This window comes from Sceloporus occidentalis, unplaced genomic scaffold (genome assembly GCF_023333645.1).
Source record: "Sceloporus occidentalis isolate IW3139 unplaced genomic scaffold, rSceOcc1.0.p SCAF_31, whole genome shotgun sequence".
Classification (NCBI taxonomy): Eukaryota; Metazoa; Chordata; class Lepidosauria; order Squamata; family Phrynosomatidae; genus Sceloporus; species Sceloporus occidentalis.
The window spans coordinates 4,592,991-4,616,922 of record NW_028317011.1 but is presented as its reverse complement, the minus strand read 5'-3'; the positions used below and the strand labels follow the sequence as shown (position 1 = coordinate 4,616,922).

At 39.0% G+C, this 23,932-nt stretch overlaps 1 protein-coding gene across 1 annotated transcript; it reads right to left on the bottom strand.

Annotated features, from left to right (window-relative positions):
- Positions 1-8,702: 8,702 nt before the first annotated feature.
- Positions 8,703-19,775, bottom strand: LOC149298756 (centrosomal protein of 41 kDa B-like). The gene is made up of 11 exons (XM_089487232.1): positions 19,743-19,775; positions 17,825-17,888; positions 16,547-16,594; positions 13,730-13,791; positions 12,505-12,580; positions 11,977-12,133; positions 11,088-11,257; positions 10,769-10,836; positions 9,979-10,093; positions 9,356-9,574; positions 8,703-8,842 (listed from the first exon to the last, which is right to left on the bottom strand). The coding sequence occupies exons 1-11, from the start codon at positions 19,773-19,775 to the stop codon at positions 8,703-8,705; spliced, it is 1,152 nt and encodes a 383-aa protein (XP_089343358.1).
- Positions 19,776-23,932: the final 4,157 nt, after the last annotated feature.

The window sequence follows — 23,932 nt, the reverse complement described above, 5'->3', positions numbered from 1 at the left end:
TCTGCTGTCACATTCGATGTTTCATTGCGTCAAAGCAGATTATTATTACTGTGTAATATTTTTGTACCTTGCTACCACACCATGGTGACATATTTTAAAAAAAATATACACAAATTTTGCGATTTCTTGAACAATTAATTCACTAGACTAGCCAAATGCTTTAACACCCCATTTTCCAATCAAAGCTAGATATTATATTAACAAAAAATCCTGGAAATGGCACAAGGAACTGAGAAATAGGTGCAAATTCACAAAGGGCAAAGAGGAGTCCATTTTTCTGCAAGGATATTCACAAAGCCCATTGGGTGGGTCCCACGCTAATTATTTTGGAACCATATGGGAAATACCTTCAACTCATCCAAGATGACCCTCTTGAGTTGTATCTGCTTTGAAATCAAAAGGCATATTCACTAAACACTAGACACACACATAATCAAGACCTGTAGGAACTGCAGCAAGTGAGCCAAGTAATCTCCGATGGACCACTGACTCCATCTCGAGGAACATGTGAATTCTCCAATAGCCCACATCAGGCAAAACTGATTTCCAGAAGGTTATTCCAAGATGGCAACCCAGTTCCTTTTTACGAACAATCCGGTAGAGGTTTTACAGACCTTAATGAGCAAAATACACAAGTGACAGAGAAACATAACGTTTGGCCCATCTAGTTTGCCCATTTTTTCTGAAATAAAAACTCAGACCTTAATCAGTCCTTTTGATTCTGGAGAGCCTTACGCGCCATGCATGCTTTCTCATATTATTCTATCACCTCTGCTTGGAGGCTCTTCTATTTATCCACCACCTTCTCAGCAAAGTAAAACTTCCTTAAATTACATCTCAGATTACAACCTCTTGTTTCTAACATTTCTTCTCATAATTTTTCTTTGGTAATTTGTTAAATCCCTTGAAGTATTGAAATGCTTCCGTCATCTCTCCTCTCTTCTCCCTGATCCAAGTGAGATCTCTTTGTGAACAAGTAAATCTTTGCAAATCCGAAACTCTGCTGACCTGGAGCTTTTAGTTGTAGAAAACGAGCTCTAAATCTCGCCTTTGCCTCCTAATCCAGGTAGTGACAGGTCACATTTACCCCTGGATCAGGGCACTTGGAGAATCCTTTGTTAATAAATCTCTTCAGCGTCACTTAACCCTGTGCAGAGTGTGCAGTGATTAGAAGGCATTAATAGTATCCAAAGCCTGGCTGTCTCTATGTCATTACATACCTGCTCCTTCCAGTAAGGTACCAAGAACCCTTTCACATGCACCTACCCCGCTACAGCAACAGCCAAACTCGTTAACCTTCCCCTCCAAAGCTGTCACTCAGGGATTGCAGACCCGCCTCTTGTCACTCAGGCATGTAGGAATTTACACCGTCCTCTCGCCCTGCTCAATGACACCTGCCGTATTCCCCTCGCACTCTGCACCATGAACCTCGTACCCCTCCGTTACCCTACCCGCGAAAATCCAGGTAGGACAGCCGGCCTCACATTCTACACAGGGAAATTCAGCGTGTCACCTTTTTTAACACGGTAAACCTCCGGTCTCGCCCTTACCTGCACCCCAGTGCCCGTGTGGCAAAACTCAAGCGGGTACACGATTAATGAATAATAGACGTGCACGAGCCTACCACCGGCGCGACCCAGGAGACCGTGCACGACGCGAGCGGGCGGACATGTTTGTTCCTGGCAGAATTCCCGCTTTCAGGCGGGAAGCTATAAGAGTATCAAAGGTCTGTTATCCGCTGGGAGGCTGTGCGTTCTGTGTGAGGGATTATACGAATGAAACGTCCATGCAGGTCAAGCATACGTATTGGGAAGGGCGTAATATATTTGAATAAATTCAGGTATACTAGACTTTAAATAATAATAATAGGTATAATAGACTTTAAAACATTCTTATTTCATGCTTCTTTTTGTCGTCCCCCCCCCCCCCCAATCTTCCGAGTGTGCGGGCCTTTTAGTGCTTTGACATTGTTAGAAACCATACTCCTAAAAGCAATTTAGAGGCGGCTAATTTTTCAACAACGGGGTTTATTCACTAAAGAGAGGGTTTATGGCGGTTCAACATTGGCAGGTTTTTCCAGTAAAAGGTCTGTGCTTTTGAAATGGGGAAACAAGGCTTTGAAGTCTTTATGTTTGTACTATACATTATACAGTGCCTGCCAAGCTCTTCCTTGCTGGTGAAGCTCACTGGGGCACATAGAAGTCAAGTCGTTGAAACCCCCACTTTCCTGCTTATTCTCCTTTTAGTGAATAGCCCTAAAGACTTCTTAAGTTTTTAGCTCTGAACATAATTGCCAACCCTGGGTTTATAATGTGCTGATTCCACCATCGTAGATGCAATGGGGCGCTTGTGTGCAGAAGGATGAAAAAAAAAATACAGGTGTAGAATGTTCAATCAAACATAGGTAGTGTATATAATATATAGGGTCCACTCACAAGCAGACTGGATTAGGAAGGCTCAATAAAAGCATGTTCTTTACTTCCACGGTATCTACAAGCTAAACCAAAACCACACCAATGGCGCAGTAGATTGATTGCAGCACTATATATAGATATGTGGGGCCCTTACAGGATAACTTGCACATATATATAAAAGCATTATATACAGTGCTCCTGTACTATACAGGTCCTTTAACCCCTTCGAGACAAAGGCTGATTTTACTTTTTGTACCCTTTGTGACAATGGCCTTTTTAACATTTCTGCGCTGCTTGTGTTTAGCTGTAATTTTCTTCTTTCCCGTTTACTGAACCCACACACATTAGATATTGTTTTTTTCAGGACAAGAAGGGCTTTCTTTAGATGACATTGTTTTGATTGTATCATATTATTTACTATTAAAAAAATTATAAAATATGGTTAAAAATTTAGAAAAAAATGACTGTTTCTAACTTTTAGTTGAAAAATCTTTTACTCATCTATAAAAGGTAATGAAAAAACCTGCTAAATAGATTCTACTATTTGTCCTGAGTTTAGAAATACCCAATGTTTTTATGTTTTTTTGCTTTTTTCTACCCATTATGGGGCAATAAGTACAGGTAGCGTTTTGCTATTTCAAAGCCATTTTTTCCAAATCTGGTAATTCTTCCCCCCATGTGCCATTTCGGGTATCTTTGAACCCGGCCAATGCAATTTACCCCATCAAGTCATATATTTTTGAAAACTAGACAGCCCAGGGTATTCCAAATGCTAGTATTTTAACTCTTTCCATGCACCATATCTACCACCAGTCTTTGTCAAACTTTATGGTAGTCATTTTTTTGCATTTGTTTTGTCATACACATTTTACTTCAGGTATGAATTAAAATGTTCTAGTTTATGTCACTATCACAAAACACCCCAATATGTGTTCAGCAACATCTCCTGAGCGCAGCGATACCCCACATGAATGATTTTGCCTGGCTGTTTGGGGGCAAAAGGGCCACATTTGGGGCATGCGCATTTTTCAATGTTGAACTTTGGCATTTGGGGATCCACTGCCCATGCCCTATTTGGTACATCTTTGAGCCGGGCCATTTCAGTGTGCCCAATAAACCCATATATTTTTGAAAACTAGACACCCCAGGGTATTTCAAATGCTAGTATTTTAACTCTTTCCATGCACCATATCTACCACCAGTCTTTGTCAAACTTTGTGGTAGTCATTTTTTTGCATTTGGTTTTCCACACACATTTTAATTCAGGTATGAATTAAAATGTTCTCGTATATGTCACTATCACAAAACACCCCAATATGTGTTCAGCAACATCTCCTGAGTACAGCGATACCTCACATGAATGATTTTGCCTGGCTGTTTTGGGGCAAAAGGGCCACATTTGGGGCATGCGCTTTTTTCAATGTTGAACTTTGGCATTTGGGATCCACTGCCCATGCCCTATTTGGTACATCTTTGAGCCGGGCCATTTCAGTGTGCCCAACAAAACCATATATTTTTCAAAACTAGACACCACAGGGTATTTTAAATGCTGGTATTTTAACTCTTTGCATGCACATATTTTACCACCAGCATTTTTTCAAAGTTTGCAGTAATATTTTTGTGTGTGTATTTTTCCCACACACACCTACTTTATGTATGAATTTACAGCTCCTGGTATATGCCGCTGTCACACGACACCCCATAATGTGTTCAGCAACATCTCCTGAGTGCAGTGATACCCCACATGCATGGGTGTGTCATTTTTGGGGGGAACTAAAAGGCCACATTTGGTACGTGTGCATTTTTCTAACTGGAAATTAGATGTGTGGCCATCCTCCCCCCCGTGTTAATTGGGACGTTGTTGAACCTGGCCCATTCAATTTACCCCATCAAATCATACATTTTTTAAAAGTAGACACCCCACGGGCATTTAATATGCCAGTATTTTAACTCTTTCCATGCGAGAATTGTTTTAAGCTAATATGCTAATTTTAGGACTTGCTCACAAAAATATATTTTTTATATATATATATATATTTTTTATTTTTTTTAAAAAAAAAATTTAACATTTTTTTTCAACTTGGAGGTTCCCCTGATTATTATTAATTTTATTTTATTTTTTAATTTATTTTTACTAATCACACTGTGATTAGAAAGCTGGGCTCCATTGACTTGCATGGTGAATGCAGTACCTGTATTCAACCTGCAAGTGGAGCCAAAGTTCTCTAGATGGTCTGGACTATCTAGCGAACTTTTAAAATTTGTGGTTCCTGTTACAGGACGGCGGCCATCTTCCTTGATGGCGAAGATTGCCGGCAGCTGCGGCTGTGACCGCTCTCCGGAGCGGTCACAGCCCATCAAAAGGTTAGTGTTTGGTGTCGCTGGATGCCTCCTGATCGAGGCATTCCAGCGACACCATTTAAGTTTAGGAGGCGATCGTCGATCGCCTCCTAAACGCTTTTAAAACGGGCGTCCGCCGCCATACAAAGTATGGCGGATGTTGACGCCCCGTGGAGGGGCCAGAGATGGCCCCTTCGTGCCGATCGCGGCGTTGCTGAATGCCTCGAGGTCGAGGCATTCAGCAACGCTTTTTGGGTGCAGAAAGCGATAGTAGATCGCTTTCTGCACCCGTTTAAAGACGTGCCGGTCCTGGCACGTCAATTGTCGTAAAGCACATGCTTTTCCGTGCCGTGCCAGGACCGGCAATTGTCATTAAGGGGTTAAACTGCTCAAGGATGTCTCAAAAGAAGTTCTCAATCAAAGTCCAGCAGCCAAATAAATACATAAATATAAAAAGAAATAAAGTTAATAAAAAGTCCAATGTGCCAAAATTCTGAATATTTACCTCCCGAAAAAGTAATGTCCCCCAAAAGGACCATTATGAGAACCACTTGACCACCGTTACAGGGTCACAAGAATATTCTATGAATGGATATAGTTTCATAACCACCTTACTTAATATAGAAGCCACATCCCTAAAACATTTTTGATTAACAAAGTTATTTTTCTCTCATACGTGTTGGTATCGTGGGCCAAAGCAGCAGGGGTCCATGTGGTTCAGAAGAAGAATTGTGAAGTAGAAGTGTGCTACTTTGGTGTCTTCTTCCTGGCCTCATTACTTCAGGCTGTTCCATTAATATCCTTCTTGCTCACACAACTTCAGCTCTCATCCATAGAAATGTTGCACCCTCCTGCTGTCTCCATTATGCTTTCTATCTATCTATCTATCTATCTATCTATCATCTATCAGTTCCATGGGAAGCGACAATTCAAATAAACTGGACAAAAGGTTCACGGTACTTTTCCAAGTGAAAAAAGACTGTTGCAAAAAATAGATTCACAAAATTCACAAAAGTTTAATTGAGGCATAAAATTTGGGTTTTTTTCAGTACCAATGTAAGCACATAACCTTTAGGCAAAAAGCTTGGATCACAGCTGTGAGTAGGAAAATTACTCAGTGTACTATATAATAGAATTGTCCCGATCAAGGTGGACTTGAATTCCTTCACTCATTGAAGTTTCAGAATGAGGTTAAGCCTACAATATATAAATTGGATTATCAATAACCTCTGTTTCAAAGCTACAAATGTAATTGCAACTGTGTGACAAACAGATCCAATCCTGTCTAGAAGTACTCATATAATTACCTTTTAAGATCATGACAGGAAGAAATTCTATTCAGCATCAGTCAGAAAATCTCTAATGTGAAATCGTGTTAACCTGTTGCCTGCATCTGTAAGGTAACTTTGACTAGTTGAGGAAAGTGAATATAGGCAAGAAAGAGGCACTGAACACTAAGCAAGCCAAAGTATTTTCAGAATAAAAAAGGAGAAAAATGGGCACTGGAACCATACAATTATAGATTAGAAAACAGTGGTTCATTACTGGCACCTGCTGTTCAGAAGAGGAACCAGTATTTAAGGAAAACTTAATACACTGATCAGCCATAACAGTAGCTCGTGTGTTGGTTTGACCCCACGGGCCAGCCTTCACCCCCCATGTGCATCAACGAGCCTTGGCCGCCCATGACCCTGTCGCCGTTTCACAGCTTTCCCTTCCTTGGACCACTTTGGTTGCCTGCAAGGGGGCTCGTCTGCCATCAACCAATGAAGTGCCAAAGCTGCTGCGTAGTGCGAAACGCATTAACCCCGTATTAACCCTCTACAAAAACCAAAGAAAAAAAAAAACACGAAGAATGTACACGAATATTAGCCCGAACCGAACACAGGAAGAGGCGAATATTCGTGGAATACGAAGATTTTTTTCCCCACGAAGACAAACGCGAAGAGTTGGCTGGCACCAAAGTCTAGCACTAACCACTGCAGACCAGGAACATCCCACAAGAGCTGCAGTTTTGGAGATGCTCTGACCCAGTCATTTAGCCATCACAAAGTGGCTCTTGTCAAAGTCGCTCAGATCCAAAAACGCAAGACAATTGTTTTATTAAAATATTTTAATTGTTTTTATTAGAGACAGTACATACATTGCCTTTACTGCTTTTGGGGGAAACATACTTCAATAAGGATTCACTGAACTGACAATGTAACGGTGATGTCAATATTGGCACACAAACCTAAAGCACAAAATAATAGCGAACAAGAACTCTACCATTATAGGAACATAATTATGTTCCTAAAGTTTGAATGGTTTAACCATGTTCAAGATATTCACTATTAAAGGGACAGTATGTTACATGTACATTCCCAGGGCAGTTTGGCACTCCTTTACACCAGTAGACCAAATGTGTTAGGTGATATTATGGAAGCAACCCCCCCTCCAAATGTCTAATACATTTCTTTTATTTTTTATGAAGTAACAAAACATACTAGCAGGTCCAAAGTCGGCAGAAATGCAGCACTGTTGAAGAAACATATGCTGATTTTCCTATGCAGTCTAGCTGACAGAACTGTAGATAAAGATTGTCTATAAGCTCAGGAGGTTGGCTGTAGGTATTTTTAAAAAGATGGACAACCTTTCTTTGGGTAGCCTTAAGAAATGTCAAAAGCATAACTTTCATCCTTTTAAAGTCAATGTATATGGAAAGCAAGACGTATACTTTATATGAGGGTTAAAAAGGCACATGGGAATCACAGTACATCTGTTTTGTACTGGAAAGACAGAATTCATGAAAAATCACAGTATACCACAGGGTAGTAGACTGTGGTCACAATTTTAATGCGGGAGATCAAATCTTCGTTACGCAAAACAAAGCAGAAAAAAAAGCGACATGGATTTACACCAGAAATGTAAATTACACAATGAGCTAGTATGTCCTATAATCATTCCTCAACAAAAAATGTTTACAGGATCTCATCACATTGCCAAAGATAGGCACAGATAACCACGAAGCACATGAAATCACATGGAGTAGACCCCCAAAAAAGTTTTTTCGGGAAGGACAAGAGAATATTAAAACTAAAAATGTATAACCTAGCAAATAAATAAACACACAGATTTTGGTTTCAAATAATATTCAAAACTGCCCCAAAACACAAATGTTATAGTTTTCTTTAGAGATTTATGAAAGTATGTATGTGTAGATCCACACAAAACACGTTTAATCTATGATCGAAACCTAGTTACCAAGTACTACTATATTCTTCTGATTCATTCTCCTCCTCTGAATACTTCACAGTAGAGGGTTTAAACTACCCTTTAACGAACAGTTCCTTGTTCACATGAAAAATGATAAAAGGATATTACAACATCCCTCTATAGGTATGTGAAAAGATAAAAAATACGTTTTGATTTCAAGCTTACATCTGAACTAAAGCTCAAAAGAATAAAAAAAAAAAAAAAAAAGAAAGAAGTCACTACAAATTCCGTATCTGTTAATGTCTCGGACATCTGAAATTAGCCTCGATTTGCAACATGGTGATAGGAAAAAAAAGATAACATTAAATGTGAGTATTTCCTCAAAGCAACTTTGATCTCTCCCGCTATAAGTGTAGCATTTATAGCCAAGAACTATGTTTAGAATGCAGTAACCAATTACAGATAATGTCAGTGGCCGCGCATATAATCTCAAATATCTCTGAGTACAATCAAGCAGCAATCTGCTTCTACATATGAAACACCCACAACACAACAGCAAAAAAAAAAACAGAAAACATATTTTCAATATTCTGTAAACAATATTCTACTTTTCTTGTTGTTCAGCCCCACAAGGAATAACTGTCTAGCCTAGAAATACTGTTGGAGTCTGAATGATAAACTGCTCTACGGAACAAAGCAGATATGGGTCCAATGAGGAGTAATGTTCATTATGGGGAGTAACAAGCAATTGGTCTATTTCCACGGCTTTGACTGAGGACTGGTGCTGCGGATGGACCTAGAGCTGACTGAAATGGCAGATGATGGAAATTGGCCGTTTCTGGATTTGGGTGTTTTTGAGTCCAGTCTTCCAGTTGATAGACGGCTGAGTCGGCCTGAGAAAAGTCAAAGAAATCCTAATTAAAAAACACAACCTGGAACTAACTATTGGACCTACATTAGCCTTGATCAATAGAACATTTCTGCGTTGGCTATTAAAACAACTTGCTATGGTGGCCTTTAGAATGTAACAATGAACATGCATGTGTCTCCATTAGCAGATGTACACACTATGCAATTTTAAGCGTTGTAAATAAGATATTCATAGTTTTCTGCATTCTTGGGAAAGGATTCATAGAAAGTTCAAAAGTTACAAGGTATTCCCACATACTCATGTTGTGAGAACATATGACTTTTTGCCAAGCTCTAAAAAAAAAAATAAAATGGACCACAGAGGTCCCTACACCAAATGCGGTAACTTCTAAAATAAACATATTACATGGACAAGAAAATCCAACTGAAGTGTAAAAGTGTAAAAGGATATTCACATTTAATTGTATATAATGTACAACACTGTATAATCCCTTTGTGTTGCATAAATTGCAATAAATGAAGAGAATCATCCTTACTAGCAGCGTCAGTCGGCAGAAGCAACTTTTCAAGGTCTTGCTCTATGTTTTCCAGATCCTGAGCGGAAAATCTCCACTTGTTCTCAGCAGGTATTATAATCTCTTTTGGGGTAACCCGTTTACGGCCAGACTTAATCTGGGTTGGCTGTTGATGGCATGTGATGGGGAATGTACCAGTGATCAGGCCTTCTGGAAACTTTTGTGCAATGACTTTCAAACCTACACAAAACAGACACATTAACCAGGATGGATTTATTGATGTTCCAGTTATACAGTAAAATATGTGAAACCAACTGTATTAAAGGCCTGGAAGCATCTGGAGCACACTTCATCAAACATACGTTTTGCTACCACCAAAATCACTCACAATCCTCACATTTTACCCTCAAACTTTATGAATTGCCAAACGGATTCACAATCCCACAGGCAGATAATCTATCATTAGTTATTATATGTTATATTTGCATGTATTCATTTTATTTATAATCGTTACAATCACTTACAGGCAATTTATCCCAGAGAAAGTCTAGAAAGTGAATACTCCTATATTGCTCTATTTAACCTATAGTTCAGCTCAGCAACAATGTTCCACAGATGTGATAATAAGAGCAAAATGTCCTTACCTCCTGACAACATAAAGAGGTTCTCAAATCCTCTCTCACACATAGTAGTGGCTGCTTGGCTTGCCATCCTTTCATCTTCATCATACAGTATAATAATTTTACCATGAGAGTTTTTCTAAATTCCAGTGATCAAGGACAATAAATTTACATTTAAGTGGAATATTTGCTTTCATTTACTTGTTTTGTGTAAAATAACTCCATGCAGCATTGTTGTATTGTTTACAGATTGTTACATAGAAATACAAATTTTGAACAATAGTGTCTACTTTCCTTAAATCTCTCAGTTCTCCTAACTTGTTCTTGCTTTACAAACCGTCTACAAAGCTGAATGGTTCCCCTTGTGCCTTGACGACACCTTAGTTCATCCACTTTTCATTTCCCATTCTAATTCAACAGCATTATAGAACTTGGATTGTCTTCCTTTCGGCTCTGGAGAGGGATGATTAAAAAAAAACAAAAAACCCACTCCTTTTATATGAACCTCATATCCCCATCGCCTACTCAACAATATAACTCATTATTAGAGGGAATGATAGTAGGAGCTCCAGATACCAAATCTGTGAAATACGTTATGGTGGCATATACTATTAGATTTAGATTAGTAAAGCTTGCAGTCTGGATGGACCGAGCACAGGTCTGGATGCATGGAACCTATACTGGAGCTTGAGCACCATAAATCACATGTTCTCATTTTGAGACAGGGCATGAAACCAACCAGAGGGAAGACAGAAGTCTTCTACTGGTAATCGGTACATTGTAAGTGCTTCCCTTAGTATTGCATAAAGGATACAAACTCCAAGATTTCATGGGTGAATGAATTCATAGTTCTGGAAAGCATTGCTATTGGGTAACTGTGAGCTGCGGAGACAAGATAGTAGAATAGAATCACTTGAAAATGATTAGAAAGCCATATGTGTGCAGGTCACTGTGGATGTGTTGTAATATGAAAAAGTTACCTATTTACCATAATATGACCCTTGTAAATGAAGACATTTTAAAACACTGTTAGTCAGTTATATTCCAGGGTTGCCCTCCTCCAGAATACCCACTGTTTACATAGCAGTCTACGTCAATTTTAGTATGGCTAGTATCTACTTTAGAACACTGACCTCCAATAATATGGCACTGGTCATAGCAGTCCCTATCTCGCACATCAAGGAGGAGGTAAGGGCAATCAGGGTAAGGTTTTTCCAGAGACCTTGGACTTGGTAAGGAGTCATGGACAGATGTTTTTGATTGACGATTTCCCAAATCCATTTCACCCACACCACTTATTACACTGGAGGAAGAATGCAGTTAAATGAAATAGAAGTCCGCATCTGCACATCAAACGCTATAAAAAAAGATGTCTAATTGCCTCTTTGTGAAATTACAAGCAATGTAGATGTTATTCTAGAATAAAAAGGCCGTCCAATGAAATGCAAAACATCTCAATAATGTTACACAGAAATTAAAAAGCATGATTTACCAATTTGTTTCTCCAATTATAGCATTGCATGGTTTGAAGAGAGAATGTTATTTTTATGATCTACCTGCATCTACCAAACCTGCTTTTGTATATCACACAAAAAATGTATCTTTTAACTTTGTGAAACACTGTCAAAGGCTTGTCTGTGCGTCAAAGGTATACTTGTGCAGGTGTTTTGGCAATCAGAAAATGATATGATTATTATTGCTTTGTAAAAATTATTATATATTTCTACAAACCATAAAAAGGCCTGGATTAGCAAAATAAAATACCGTCAGTAAATGGATTTTATTTATTTTTTTAAACTTTTTATTTCAAGTTTTTTCTTTTTGGTGTTGTCTGTTTTTCACGTCAAGGATACAGAAAAAAAAAAAAGCGGGGGGGTTACAAATAATGCACCTTCAAGTCCATGGCAAATCTGGATTTTTTTTATTTTTTTTTTATTATCAATGGTAATATTACAAATCATCTGCATCCAGCGATGTGTCCAAAACACAATGTTGCTGTGAGTTTCCCTTTGGTTTACTTACCCATGCAGAGTAGAGCGTGCAGACTGTACGGATTCCCCATCTCCGATGTTATCAAGCAACTGGACTGCACCCATGGGTACACTGCTAGGGCTTCCTGTCCCATTGCTTCTGTCTGTCACAAGATCTGTATCAGCCTCTGATATGACTGAGTTACTGTCTGTGAAAGATAGTGAATGAATATAACATGCAGGGGAGGGGCATGTGGCTAATAAGACAGAATAAACGTGAATAAAGAGGGTCATAAAAGATATTAGTAATGAAGGCAGGGATTACAGATGTAAAAGGATTTCATTGTTGCTAATTGGTTTTAAAGACATATTCAGAGATTGCATGCTTAAAACATAATTTAAACAAATTAAATAATCGTATAAAAACATTAAAGCTGATTTGGCTCCAAACTAATGTCTATAAACAGAGAAACTGTCAGTAAAACAAAACTGCAAATCCTCACAGTACATTTTGTTCTCACGGCAGAACTTTCCATGCAGACTTGGTGGCTGACACTACTAACAATCAGGTAAACGTTACCTTCCAGCCTCTGGAGCTCTTCACTGGTCATTTCAGCTAGATCACTATCATTAGACACAGATGCAACTTGAAGAACCTGCATATAACAGAATGAGGGTCATCTCCAAATATATTTTCATGCATTTTTGTCTCAAACATAAATGTCCCATTGTTTGTAAAATACATTAAAGCAGCATTGACACAGACAAGGTGAAAACTGCAGATTATGGTAAAGCACCCCTTTTCTCATTTGCCAAAAGCATTGTAATCACCTATCATTGCTTACGAATCTGCGTACACCAATTTATTTCACGAACATGAGCCCACTTGAAGTGTCCCCGATATTATTGCGCAGTAGTGTACCTAAAGGGGGCCAGGCGGGCTGTTCCAAGTACCACTCATCAATGGGGTGCCCGGTGGCCCGGCCTCCTAACTCAGGCCCGCAGCTTACCGCCGTGGCACCCACACACTGTGCAAGCAAGGTTTTCCCACCCAGGTTCCTGTTCCCCCTGCGTGGGAAATGAGTTTCATCACACAGTGCATGGGTGCCACAGCAGTGAGCTGCAGGCCAGTGTTAGGCAGCCCTCGGGCCGCATAGACATCTGCACAGCCCCGGTGATGCTCGGCCGCCCCCTGGACCAGTGAAATCTGCAAGAGAGGTAAGGGGGTGCGGGAAAGTGAATGGGTGTTTAGGGGCAGAAATGGGACAGCCTGGCTGATTAGAGGGCAGAGACCTACCACGTCTGAGTGTATAGTGATGGGAGTTATACTGTACCATATCTGTTCAGTAAATGTTATTTATTTAAACATTTAATTTATAAGCCAATTTATTTTTTCAGATTACTAGTTTTTTTTTCCAGTTGACATACAGTTTGGGGGTTTTTTTTTTGGGGGGGGGGTACATACAAGATCTGCCCTTGGTGCCAAATTGCCCCTGTTAATGTGCCAAAATCCCCATGGATGGTCTGCCACCCAGCACTAGAACTGCAATTAAGAAAGGTTAGCAATTTTAAGATTATTCATGCTTCAAATGAATTGACATAAACTGCAGAAGTGGCTCAGCTCCAATTTAACCCGATACATAGAATTATATTATGGTAGTCAACTCCACTGTTTGGGGCTGAAATAACATGGGTCTTCACCCAAACAGGACCATATGTTTAGGAGTTTCATTACAGTAAAATGACCCCAGAAACGAGATAGCTGATACCCTGCTGACAGACAGATGCAAAACAAAAATGCTTACCAGCTGGGCAAAAGTAGTAACTTTAATCCGTTTGAACAATTCATCTTTTTTGTACCTATAATCTGCATAAATAAAACAATAAAATATTAACAGTGATAATAATTTGCTGAGAAAACTAATGATATTTAATCGACATGGTCTCATAGACCAAGGAGGAGAATTATTATTACAAGGATGTTCATGCATAGAGAATGGGAAGGAGCACAAAGCTTGGTGAGTTGACTTTACTGATCCCCACTCCACAGTGAGAACACCAAACATTGAAAACAGCTATTGAACACAAACTGAGTTTATCAGAGCAAAGCATGATGCATGCAGATACTAATGTTGTTTGTGTAAGCTAAGGAACTGCAGATTTGCTAGTTGTGTGGCTAATATAGCACATTGATATGACATATATACATATATATATATATATATATTTAATCATGAGTGCTGCTGACTCGAGTTGTGGTTAGCATAGTAAGATCTGTTAGAGGGGGACAGATGTGTTTAACAGCACCCACAGCATTGCCCTTGAGCACTAGGCATTATTCGTGTTTGTGTTTTGCAAAAATATAATTCATTTAACAAGACTGGTATAAATAAGACTGAATTACACTGAAGAATATCTTTAAATGAACTAAACCTGAATACTAAGTCATCAGGTATCACTGTACATTCATACACGCACACACACCTAAAACACCTAGCACCCTTAGCCAGCTTGTGCCTAGCCAAAGGTTGTCTAAGAAACATGTGAGCTGCAGTTGTCCAAGTGCAGTCTACCGCCGGATCAAAACAATAACAAAACAACTAAGCCCATCACAACTGAAAAGGAAAGCCAACAGTCTGAATACTGGTCTAAAAAAAATTAATCCAATGTAAACTCCTACCTGGTTCTCCATGACCAGAAGCTTCTTTAGCATTTTGGGACATCATAGATTAGTTTTAATGGTTGATTGCAAAGTGTAGAAAACCCTAATGAACAGTCAAAACCCAGAGAAGTCCTCACAACTACGAGTCTAGTGAACGATCTAAAAATTGTCCCAGATTCTCAAATACTGGCATACCCAAGGACAGTAGGGTCTTTTGTTCAGTCTTATCAGATCCGTATACTTTTAGACATCATATTATCAGAGGTGTTCATAAAAAAAAAAAAAAAAAAGACAATAACTGTACCAGGGGTTTGATTTCACATAGATATGGGGAACCCTAACCAATAGGTACAAAATTACCCATTCTAGCAGGTCCAGAGATCCTGTATTATAATGCGAAAACAGAAAAGACAAAGATTTGTGTGTCTACTGCTGAACCAAAATTGAAAAAAAGGAGATTGGATGAGCCCTGGGGGAATTAGATTCTGGACAGCAACAAAACATCATTTGTTAAGCGAGAACTAATGGGAGATTCACCAAGAGTCTGGCAAAATAAACAGAGGAACAATTAACTGAAATGATACCTTAAAGGGAGAATGTCATAAAAATGTTGTACGCGTTAAGAGAAAAAAAATAAAACACATACAACATGCCTCATTCTATAGATGTATCTATGTATCTAGTTCAATTAAATAAATGGGCAGTCAGAAGCTTCCCATCCACGGGCTCAGCACTCAAGAATGTCCCACAGCACAGCAAGTTTCAGCAATTTCCTCAAGTAGCAGCCCGAGCAAGATGGCCAACAATCACACAGCAAAGCACTAAATGTCAGCCTTTCATATTTTTTCTCATTGAGGTACAAAGACCCAAAAAATTCCATTTGCCATGTATCCTATGAATACAACTGGGAACAGCCACTATTTTTTATTTATTTATTTATTATGGGATCAGAGAATCAAACCCTTTTAATTGACAGGATGCTAGATGCATGGAACATCCTCCAATTAGAAGTGGTAGAGGCTAATACAATAAGGGAATTTAGACATGCATAGGATAGGCATAAAACCTGAATCTAAGACAAGGTTAATGACTTGCATCAGGAAAAATGAGCCGACTAGATGGGTCAAATGGTTCTTATCTACTGTCACATTCTATGTTTCTATGTAAACCATGTGTGCACCACTGTCCCTGTCTAAATTACAGCGACACTGATCATTGACCACCTGGAAGATTCCAAGACATTGGGAGTCATGAAATGAATAGTTAATACACCAAACTTAGGCAGTGCTAGGTATATTACATGCCCTTCCACTGAGTTTCCCCTGCAACTGGTTTCAAGAACCCAGCACCATATAGCCAGTCTCCCATTCCAGGCTCTGTATAATGAGGAACCAGGGAAGGAGGCACGCTAGCTATTACCCTGCTGACAATAAATCATAGTATAAGTATCAGCTTCATCTTTGCGCTACCTAATCATCACCAATCAGTATAATTACAATTTAAATTCTGATTAAAAGGTTTAACAACAGGACTAACAAAAAAAACAAACCCAAGACTGACAATGAGAAGCTCTACGTATTTTTACAGCCTAACAAACTTGAACTTAATTTGTCTATTACTTTGATGTTATTGGTTTGCTTTTATCTTAATAGTTTCCACTTGAAATCGCTGCGTTGTGATTCTGAGACACGCTGGCTCAGCGCGCATGGATTTGTGCTCTGGGAATTGAATTGCTAATTGAAGAGTATATTTTTCAGAAAAAAACAAAAACATGGATTTTTAGTTTTATTGACTAGAACAATCTGCAGCCAGGTGACCATGTTAACTTGTTCCCTTTAAATGGTTCCCATCCATGGGATGTATTGCTTCCCCCCCAATAGGTTTAAATAATAAAAGGTCTTCTTAGAGACAATTCAAGCAGTATAGGATTCTTATGAAAATTGTGGATAGATTCACTTACTTCTCTTAATCTCTTCAATCTTCTCCATATACTTGGTCATGCTGTTACCTTAAAATGAAGACATTATATAAATGCATTCAACAAAATTCCAAAGGCTTTAGGAAATCGTGTGTGTCTATATGATACTTTTTCATGCCGCTGTACTCCTACATTTTCTATGCAAGCAACAAACATTTTCCCACTTTAAACATACAAAGTCCATAAAACAGAACTTTATCCGGCACCCGCAGTAAGAAAAGAAACATCTTTGTATTGACATTTCAAACAACAGGTGCTTTATTTAGGAGCCAAAAAGCTGAACCGAAGAGATATCATTTCTTAAGTCACTTGTTGGCAGAAACTCCAGAACTGAAGCTATCCTACAATAAAAGGCTAAGTAGGATATGTGTACTTTTGCTCTGCAGTCAGTTATACCCCATTTACAGGACTCTTTAATGATTTAAACTAGCAACGGTAACTAGTGACTATTAGAAAACATCAACAGCAGTTCCCACAAAGGTTTCAACCAAGCAGAACGGAAACTGATCCATGTTTCTCAGACTGGATTCTTAAAAGATCACACTTTACAGGATCAGCGCCTGACATTCACTAACCTTTAAAAGGGAGGCTTCTGTCCTTGAATTTATAGCTTCCCCCCCAAAAGAAGGAAGAAGACCAACTCACTACCAGCACTGAAGCAAACTTATGATGACCATTCTTTGCCACACTGATGCAGCCTCAAAAACGACAACCACATCTCACTACACAGACCACACTCCCACGTCTACCGATGAACACTCAAAACGAGCACTCCAACATATACTCAAACATACCACTCCACACCCTGCTGGAACCTCTAAAGGCTAAATCAATGCCCCCATGTGCACAAGGAACAGGCCGTGTACGAAGCACCAGCGTTTCACACTGCCTGCGAGCCTGCCTATCAAGCTCCAAAACATTGAATACCAGTAGCTGAACTTTCATCTTATTTCAATCCGGTGGGAAGCACTAGGGGTTTATGTATGCTTTCTCAACAGTGAGGAAAGAGGGAGTCCGTACCAAAGACGAGAGAAGTTTAAAGACAGGATGATTCTCTCTAGTGAAACACTAATCCACGGAATGCCTCATCCGGGTTGCCCCTGTTCTTCTTAATAAAAAAAAAAGCACTGTCCATATGGTAGGTCTAAAATGTTAATACAAAATACAGGTAGCATACATTTTACATGTAAGGTCCACTTTAAAGCTATTACAAGAAACAATCAGGTTATCTAATTTCCATAATATTGAAGATCTACTGACCTGTATCAAGTCTTGATTTGATATGCAGGTACTTAGGATTCTGGGGTATTTTCTTCTTCAAAACCTGAAAACAAAGGGTAAATATCAATGTTTACTTTTTTTGCATAGAAATTCATTCCATTGTAATTTGCATCCAGAGATCAGTAGAGAGTAGATCTGTATCATTCAAAATAAATAAAAAAAACAGCATATCCTACATAAAAGGCTCCAAGAGCAGGACCCTCTTCTCTTTCTGCCCCAATGTCTTAATGTGTTAATGTTATTGTCAAATTTCACTGCCCCCCCCCCCAGTAAAATCGATACGGTGTGCAATAAATAAATTGCAATGTAGAATCCATGATGTTCTCTCTTCCCGATATAGAGCACCATTACTATCAACAGAACTTCATTTGGACTACAGCAGATTCCAGTTTTCAACATTGTTTTTTTATTTTTTGTTTGTTTTATTTATGTTTGTTACTCTCATTGTTAAACCAGTGGTTAAAGACTTATCTTCCTTGCATGTCGCTCTTCTTCTCCACTTTATGAAGCCCTCCACTGGCTACCTATTGCCTCAATAAATTACATTTTACATAATTCTAAAATATAAAGCCCTTCATAATACTGCATCCCTAACCTCCCTCTCAATATTCAAGAAAACCTCAAAATCCACTCTTTAGAGACACAAACAATCTTTACAGATGCTGCTGCTACAACCCAAACATCCATCTATGGCACTATCCCCCCCTTTCTCCATACCCCACTCCCTGTTGAGTGTAAATTTGTGGACAGGGTCCTGAATAATGAGCAGAACAGGTTGTCTTAATCTGTCAATTCTAGTTTTGTCATACCTCTCTATATAATAATAATAATAATGTCTAAAAACATTATACAAAAACTAACTTTTTCTGATAAAGAAGATGATATTATATAAAAAGGGTATGTATTCCCCTTTAAAGGCATACTCCACTATCCCATGAATCCCCCTGAACAACAAAAGTACTTTGTATATCCACTTAACTGCTATCATCGGCAAAAAAAATAATAATACCTTAGGGAGAAGCTGCAGATCCCTGTCCAAGGGTTTGCTTGAAGCAGCCAATTGGTGGCAGAAAACACTCTCAATGAAATCAATGGGAACATTTACCACAGATGCTCACAGAGGTCTCTTTAGAGCCCCGCTATAGTTTACCGGTGGTAAGAATATTTCATGCATATAGAAAACACATCTCCTGGACAACAAATAGCTATGCATATAGGGGGACTCTACCCCAATGTATTTGAAAGGAGGACACCAGACATCATATGCATTAAAGTGGATATGATGGTTGGAGTGACCCCTAACAAAATACTTAATGCTTTAGGGTTTGTTTCAGCTAGTAGCAGCTTCCACATCATCGCTACCTATTTTGGGATTCTAATTGTTGTTTTCCATGACAATTATCTGTTTTTATTAGAACCGAACAGCAGCCCTTAAGCCCAATAACCTATAATATTTGATCCCAATGCAACGTCTGCTTCAGTCACATAATACAATAAATGAATATTAATAGTTCAAGTTTACTAATAATCCCTCTTGTGTGCGGGGATCTTAAAAACTTTGGGTTTCTACAAAACATATAAGAAAGGCTCTAACATATATTTTTGCCCACAAAAGTAAATACAGAAACAATATTACCCTCCATGGTATCAACAAAGGATACTGAATTAAAAGCAGATGTGAAACTGCGTATATGCAATGATCACGTATCCGGTAGTTACACAACCGAAAAAAAACGGGGGATTATCGATATATCTTGGTCTAAGTTCTAATGTACTGCACATAACAACCGATACATACAAGCTAATAGGAAGCGTGGCGACCATTAACCATCAAATACAAACATGTCTCTAATTACGGGAAGGGGACGGCAGTCACACAATTGACCCCACGTCTCACCTCAGGGTCCCCGATGTTCCTCCTTGCTGACATGATCTGTTTAATTCAATCTCAGCCCGCACAGCTCACCGTTCACCTTTCACCTCCGCTCTGCCGCTTCAGCTTCAACACATCCACAAACAATCCATCCTGTGATTGGTCGACCGTTGATATAAAACCAATCGCATTTGCCCTTACTTGAGTAGGGGGTGTGTCTTGGTGATTTGGTGACAGTTCGCAGTGGTTGCTAGGCGACAATGGACGCCGTGTCCATTCGTGCGGGTAGTTAGTCCGGTTCCCGCCAGCCTGAGAGGTTTGGGGGTTTTTTTATATGAAGCCATTTCAATTGGCATTCAAGTTGTCTGGTTTAGGAGTTTAAAGGTAACTGGTGACCCAGATGGACTTATACAGTACGATATATCACAATGCCCCACATTCATTTTCAAGCCATACCGTTATTTAACAATATGCACCTGTATGAGTCTAGCAGGGCATCATGGCTACAGTTTAAGCAATTAAATGAATTAGGACATCTTTTAAAATATTGTGTCTGCAAGCAGTAGAACTTGCCCTTCCCCCATTTAATATAGGGGCCACCCCATATTACCCCTTTGACATGGCTAATATTTTGCTCCACTTTAAATAATGTCTCTAGATGCCCACATAAGGGTTAGATGTACTGTTTTGTCGCATTTTATTCATCAACAACCAGGAATCCCTTGTTATTTTATTTTACGATTGCGTTTGAACCAATATAGTTGTGATAAATATTGAACACCAAGTATATTTACAATCAGATAATTATTTAGTATTATTTTTTACACTTTTGTCCATCAGCTCTACAGAAGGAATCAGGCAAAGCCATCAAGAATAAACTCCAACCATTTTTCTGATTTAAAAAAGTGTAAAAAAAATTTACAAAATAATAATTAAAAAAAATCAATACCAAACCACCAACATTCTTATTGTTGTCTTATGGTGTTACCAGCACTACAGATGTATTAAATTTATAAGGCAATAGAAAGTTTACAGAACCCTTCTGTGGGGTCAATAATGATCCTAAAATAATAATAAAAATGACTAACGGAAGTCATTGACAAATATCAGAAAAGGTATGCTTACAGAAGACTTTAAAAAGGTGCAATCTAACCCAAACTTTTTTATGTTACCAACCAAAATATCTATTTAAATATTGCAGGTCCAGGCAAACAAACATTTTATGATAAAGTAACATAATTACATTATATACAGCAATATTTCCTATTTATCTTCTAGTGTCCATTGAGGGGTCCATTCCATATTTCAATATCTGTTTCGTTTGTCAGATCGATGGTATTTTAGGTAATGGTTAAAGTATAGAGCACTTCTAAGGAAACACTTTATACCGCAGTAGTTGGTAATGGACATTACAATGGACAACTCGATAATTTGGTTGGCGAAGTTTGAAGAACTTGAGGATTTATGGCACCATGGTGTGGCCATTGAGTATTGGCATAACAATTAGGATTGGTTCCTATAAATATGCCTAGTTATTTAGGGTTGCAGTCAAGCCATAACTAGTAACAATCTGAAGGCATAGAGGGATGAGTTGTTCATGTTAAGACACTGGTCATATGCAGAAAACCACAAACCTTATGAAATAGGAGCAGGTCCTTGTTTTATTTCTGTGAAAGAAAGATAAACATCTAACCTACACAAGAACTAGTAAGACCTCCTGCTCATCATGATGCAGAAACAGAAAAAAACGATCTATTGCATGAAAATTACCAGATCGAACCATCATAATACATGACATTTTTTTAAGAATGACAAAAAATATAAAGATATAACAAACCTAACAAACACGACTTAGTCACTGATTTATGACTGTTAACCTATAAATACTAACTTGTCTTGTCTGTCCCGGAGATAATTATCCTGTAAGATTGTAAGCTTGCGAGCAGGGCTCTCTCCACCAAATGTATCGGTTTGTCTTAGTCTGTCAATTCTTGTCTTGTCATATCCCTTGAATTTATGTATTGTATTAAGCGCTGCGTAAACTGTTGGCGCTATATAAATAAAGGATAATAATAATAATAATAATACGTGAGATGCAACACAACAATATACATCATAACTATATCTGGCCACCAATGTAGCCACCAACCACTTTACCCCACCCACTCAACAAAGAACACAGCACTCTATTGTGTGTTGGGGCTTTGGCCATAGTTTTATTATTTTCTCTAAACCTCAGTACAGAAGCTGATTCCTCACTTGACAGTACAACGCATTTTGTGTACAGTGGCTAGCTGATATAGAATCTTGAGTTCTGGTGACATTAGTGCACAGGTTGCGTTATAAAAAAAATTCTAAATGTCCGCTCCTCTGTCTAATCCTTTGTAATTGGTCCTCTTTTCTTCAAAATATCAACTTATGCCGACGATGGCTTTATTTGCAAATTACATCTTGAACACCCAGAGTGTGCTGGAAATGTTGTCGGGGGAATTATTATTATTTATTAATTTATATGATGACATCATATGCCACAGGACTGCACTATTGGTAAACAGAAGTGATGCATCACATCATTTTGGGCTTACAGAAACAAAAGGTAAGGAGAGCCGTGCTCAAACAAGCTTACAATTTGGAATTAGTAAAACACTTATGAAAAGGTAAATACTTATGAAAGGTAAAACTGCATCTTAATCCACCTTATAAACATTTTTTTACATATTAAGCCAAATGTTCTTCTTACAAACCAATTCTATAAATTGTCTTTTACACATATATTTCCTGATATTTGATAACTATTGGCTGTTTGTTTTATTGCATGTACAATTATGTGTTCCAACTTGGTTGTATTTCTTGAGATGATCTTGTGGTTCTATTCCAGACCAAGTGCTGCTTTGTCATTGAAACCAGGGCAGCATAATGCAGCTGAGCCTTTTGCGTTTAAGTGCTTTAGTAGGTATGAAATCTCAGGCGTTCCTGTGTGTGCACTTAAGCAAGGCAACAACCTCAGTATTCTGTCTCTGTGTAGATACTGCAAATTATGAGGTCTCCAAGTATCATTTTGTTTTTCAAATTATTATCACTGGAACAATTTGTATGCGTTTTTTGGTCAAACTCAGTGAAACTTGCTTTCATGTCAGGTACCATAGATGTTTCATATGTTTGCCTAATCCGGCCTATCTAGTCTGCCCATGGTTATATCCAGAGCATTTCGCAGTGCACCACAGCTCAGAACTATCTCTGAAGCCAACTGATTTCTTTCCTAACTTACTGTTTGACAACCCAAGAATACCAGACATTAGCATTTAACAAATTAACAGAATACGGTACCATCCATGTTTAAATGCATCACCATACCTACAAACTCTTAGTACAGGGGTGTCCAACATGCGGCCCGCGGGCCAAATGCGGCCCGCGTGAGATCGGCAGCCAGGATCACAAGCCCTGCCGCTTACTTGTGGGACGGTCCATTCTCTGCTCCAGTCCTGCCTCCTCTGTGGGGAGAACGAGGGAGGCCGCGCCCCCTGCTGAAGTCTGTGAGCGGCATCGAGAGAGCTGTAGTAGGTAAGGGGGTGGGGGAGGTTGTTTGAATGAGTATGCCTGTGAGGGAATGAATGTGTGAATGAATAAGTATATGAATGAATGAGTGTGTAAGTGCTGGAACCTAGGCATGATGGGACTGTGATTGCTGTTAGCAATCACACTCCTATCATGCTAAGTCAGCCAGTACATGCGGAAACCTGGCCAGCTGCCCCCCTTGTGTATTGATGCTGCCAGCAGTATGGGGTCTGCACTTACAGCCACCCTGTACCAGCATGTACTGGCTGACTTGGCATGATAGGAGTGTGATTGCTAACAGCAATCACAGTCCCATCATCAGGTTCCAGCATTTACTGGTTGCCTGGGTATAAAAAGAGTGTGTTTGCTGTTAGCAATCACACTCCTATCATGCCAAGTCAGCCAGTACATGCTGAAACCTGGCTAGCTGCCCCCCTTGTGTATTGATGCTGCCAGCAGTATGGGGTCTGCACTTACAGCCACCCTGTACCAGCATGTACTGGCTGACTTGGCATGATAGAAGTGTGATTGCTAACAGCAATCTGCTAACAGCAATCACAGTCCCATCATGCCTAGGTTCCAGCATTTACTGGTTGCCTGGGTATGAAAAGAGTGTGTTTGCTGTTAGCAATCACACTCCTATCATGCCAAGTCATATT

What these genes read in the sequence shown, in the direction of transcription:
- LOC149298756 (XM_089487232.1), bottom strand. Translation starts at nt 19,775, where the DNA reads ATGTCAGCAAGGAGGAACATCGGGGACCCTGAG. An exon ending in GCACGCTCTACTCTGCATGG is followed by an intron (nt 11,258 to 11,976) that starts GTAAGTAAACCA and finishes TTCTTCCTCCAG; the next exon opens with TGTAATAAGTGGTGTGGGTG. An exon ending in CCTCTTTATGTTGTCAGGAG is followed by an intron (nt 9,575 to 9,978) that starts GTAAGGACATTT and finishes TGTTTTGTGTAG; the next exon opens with GTTTGAAAGTCATTGCACAA.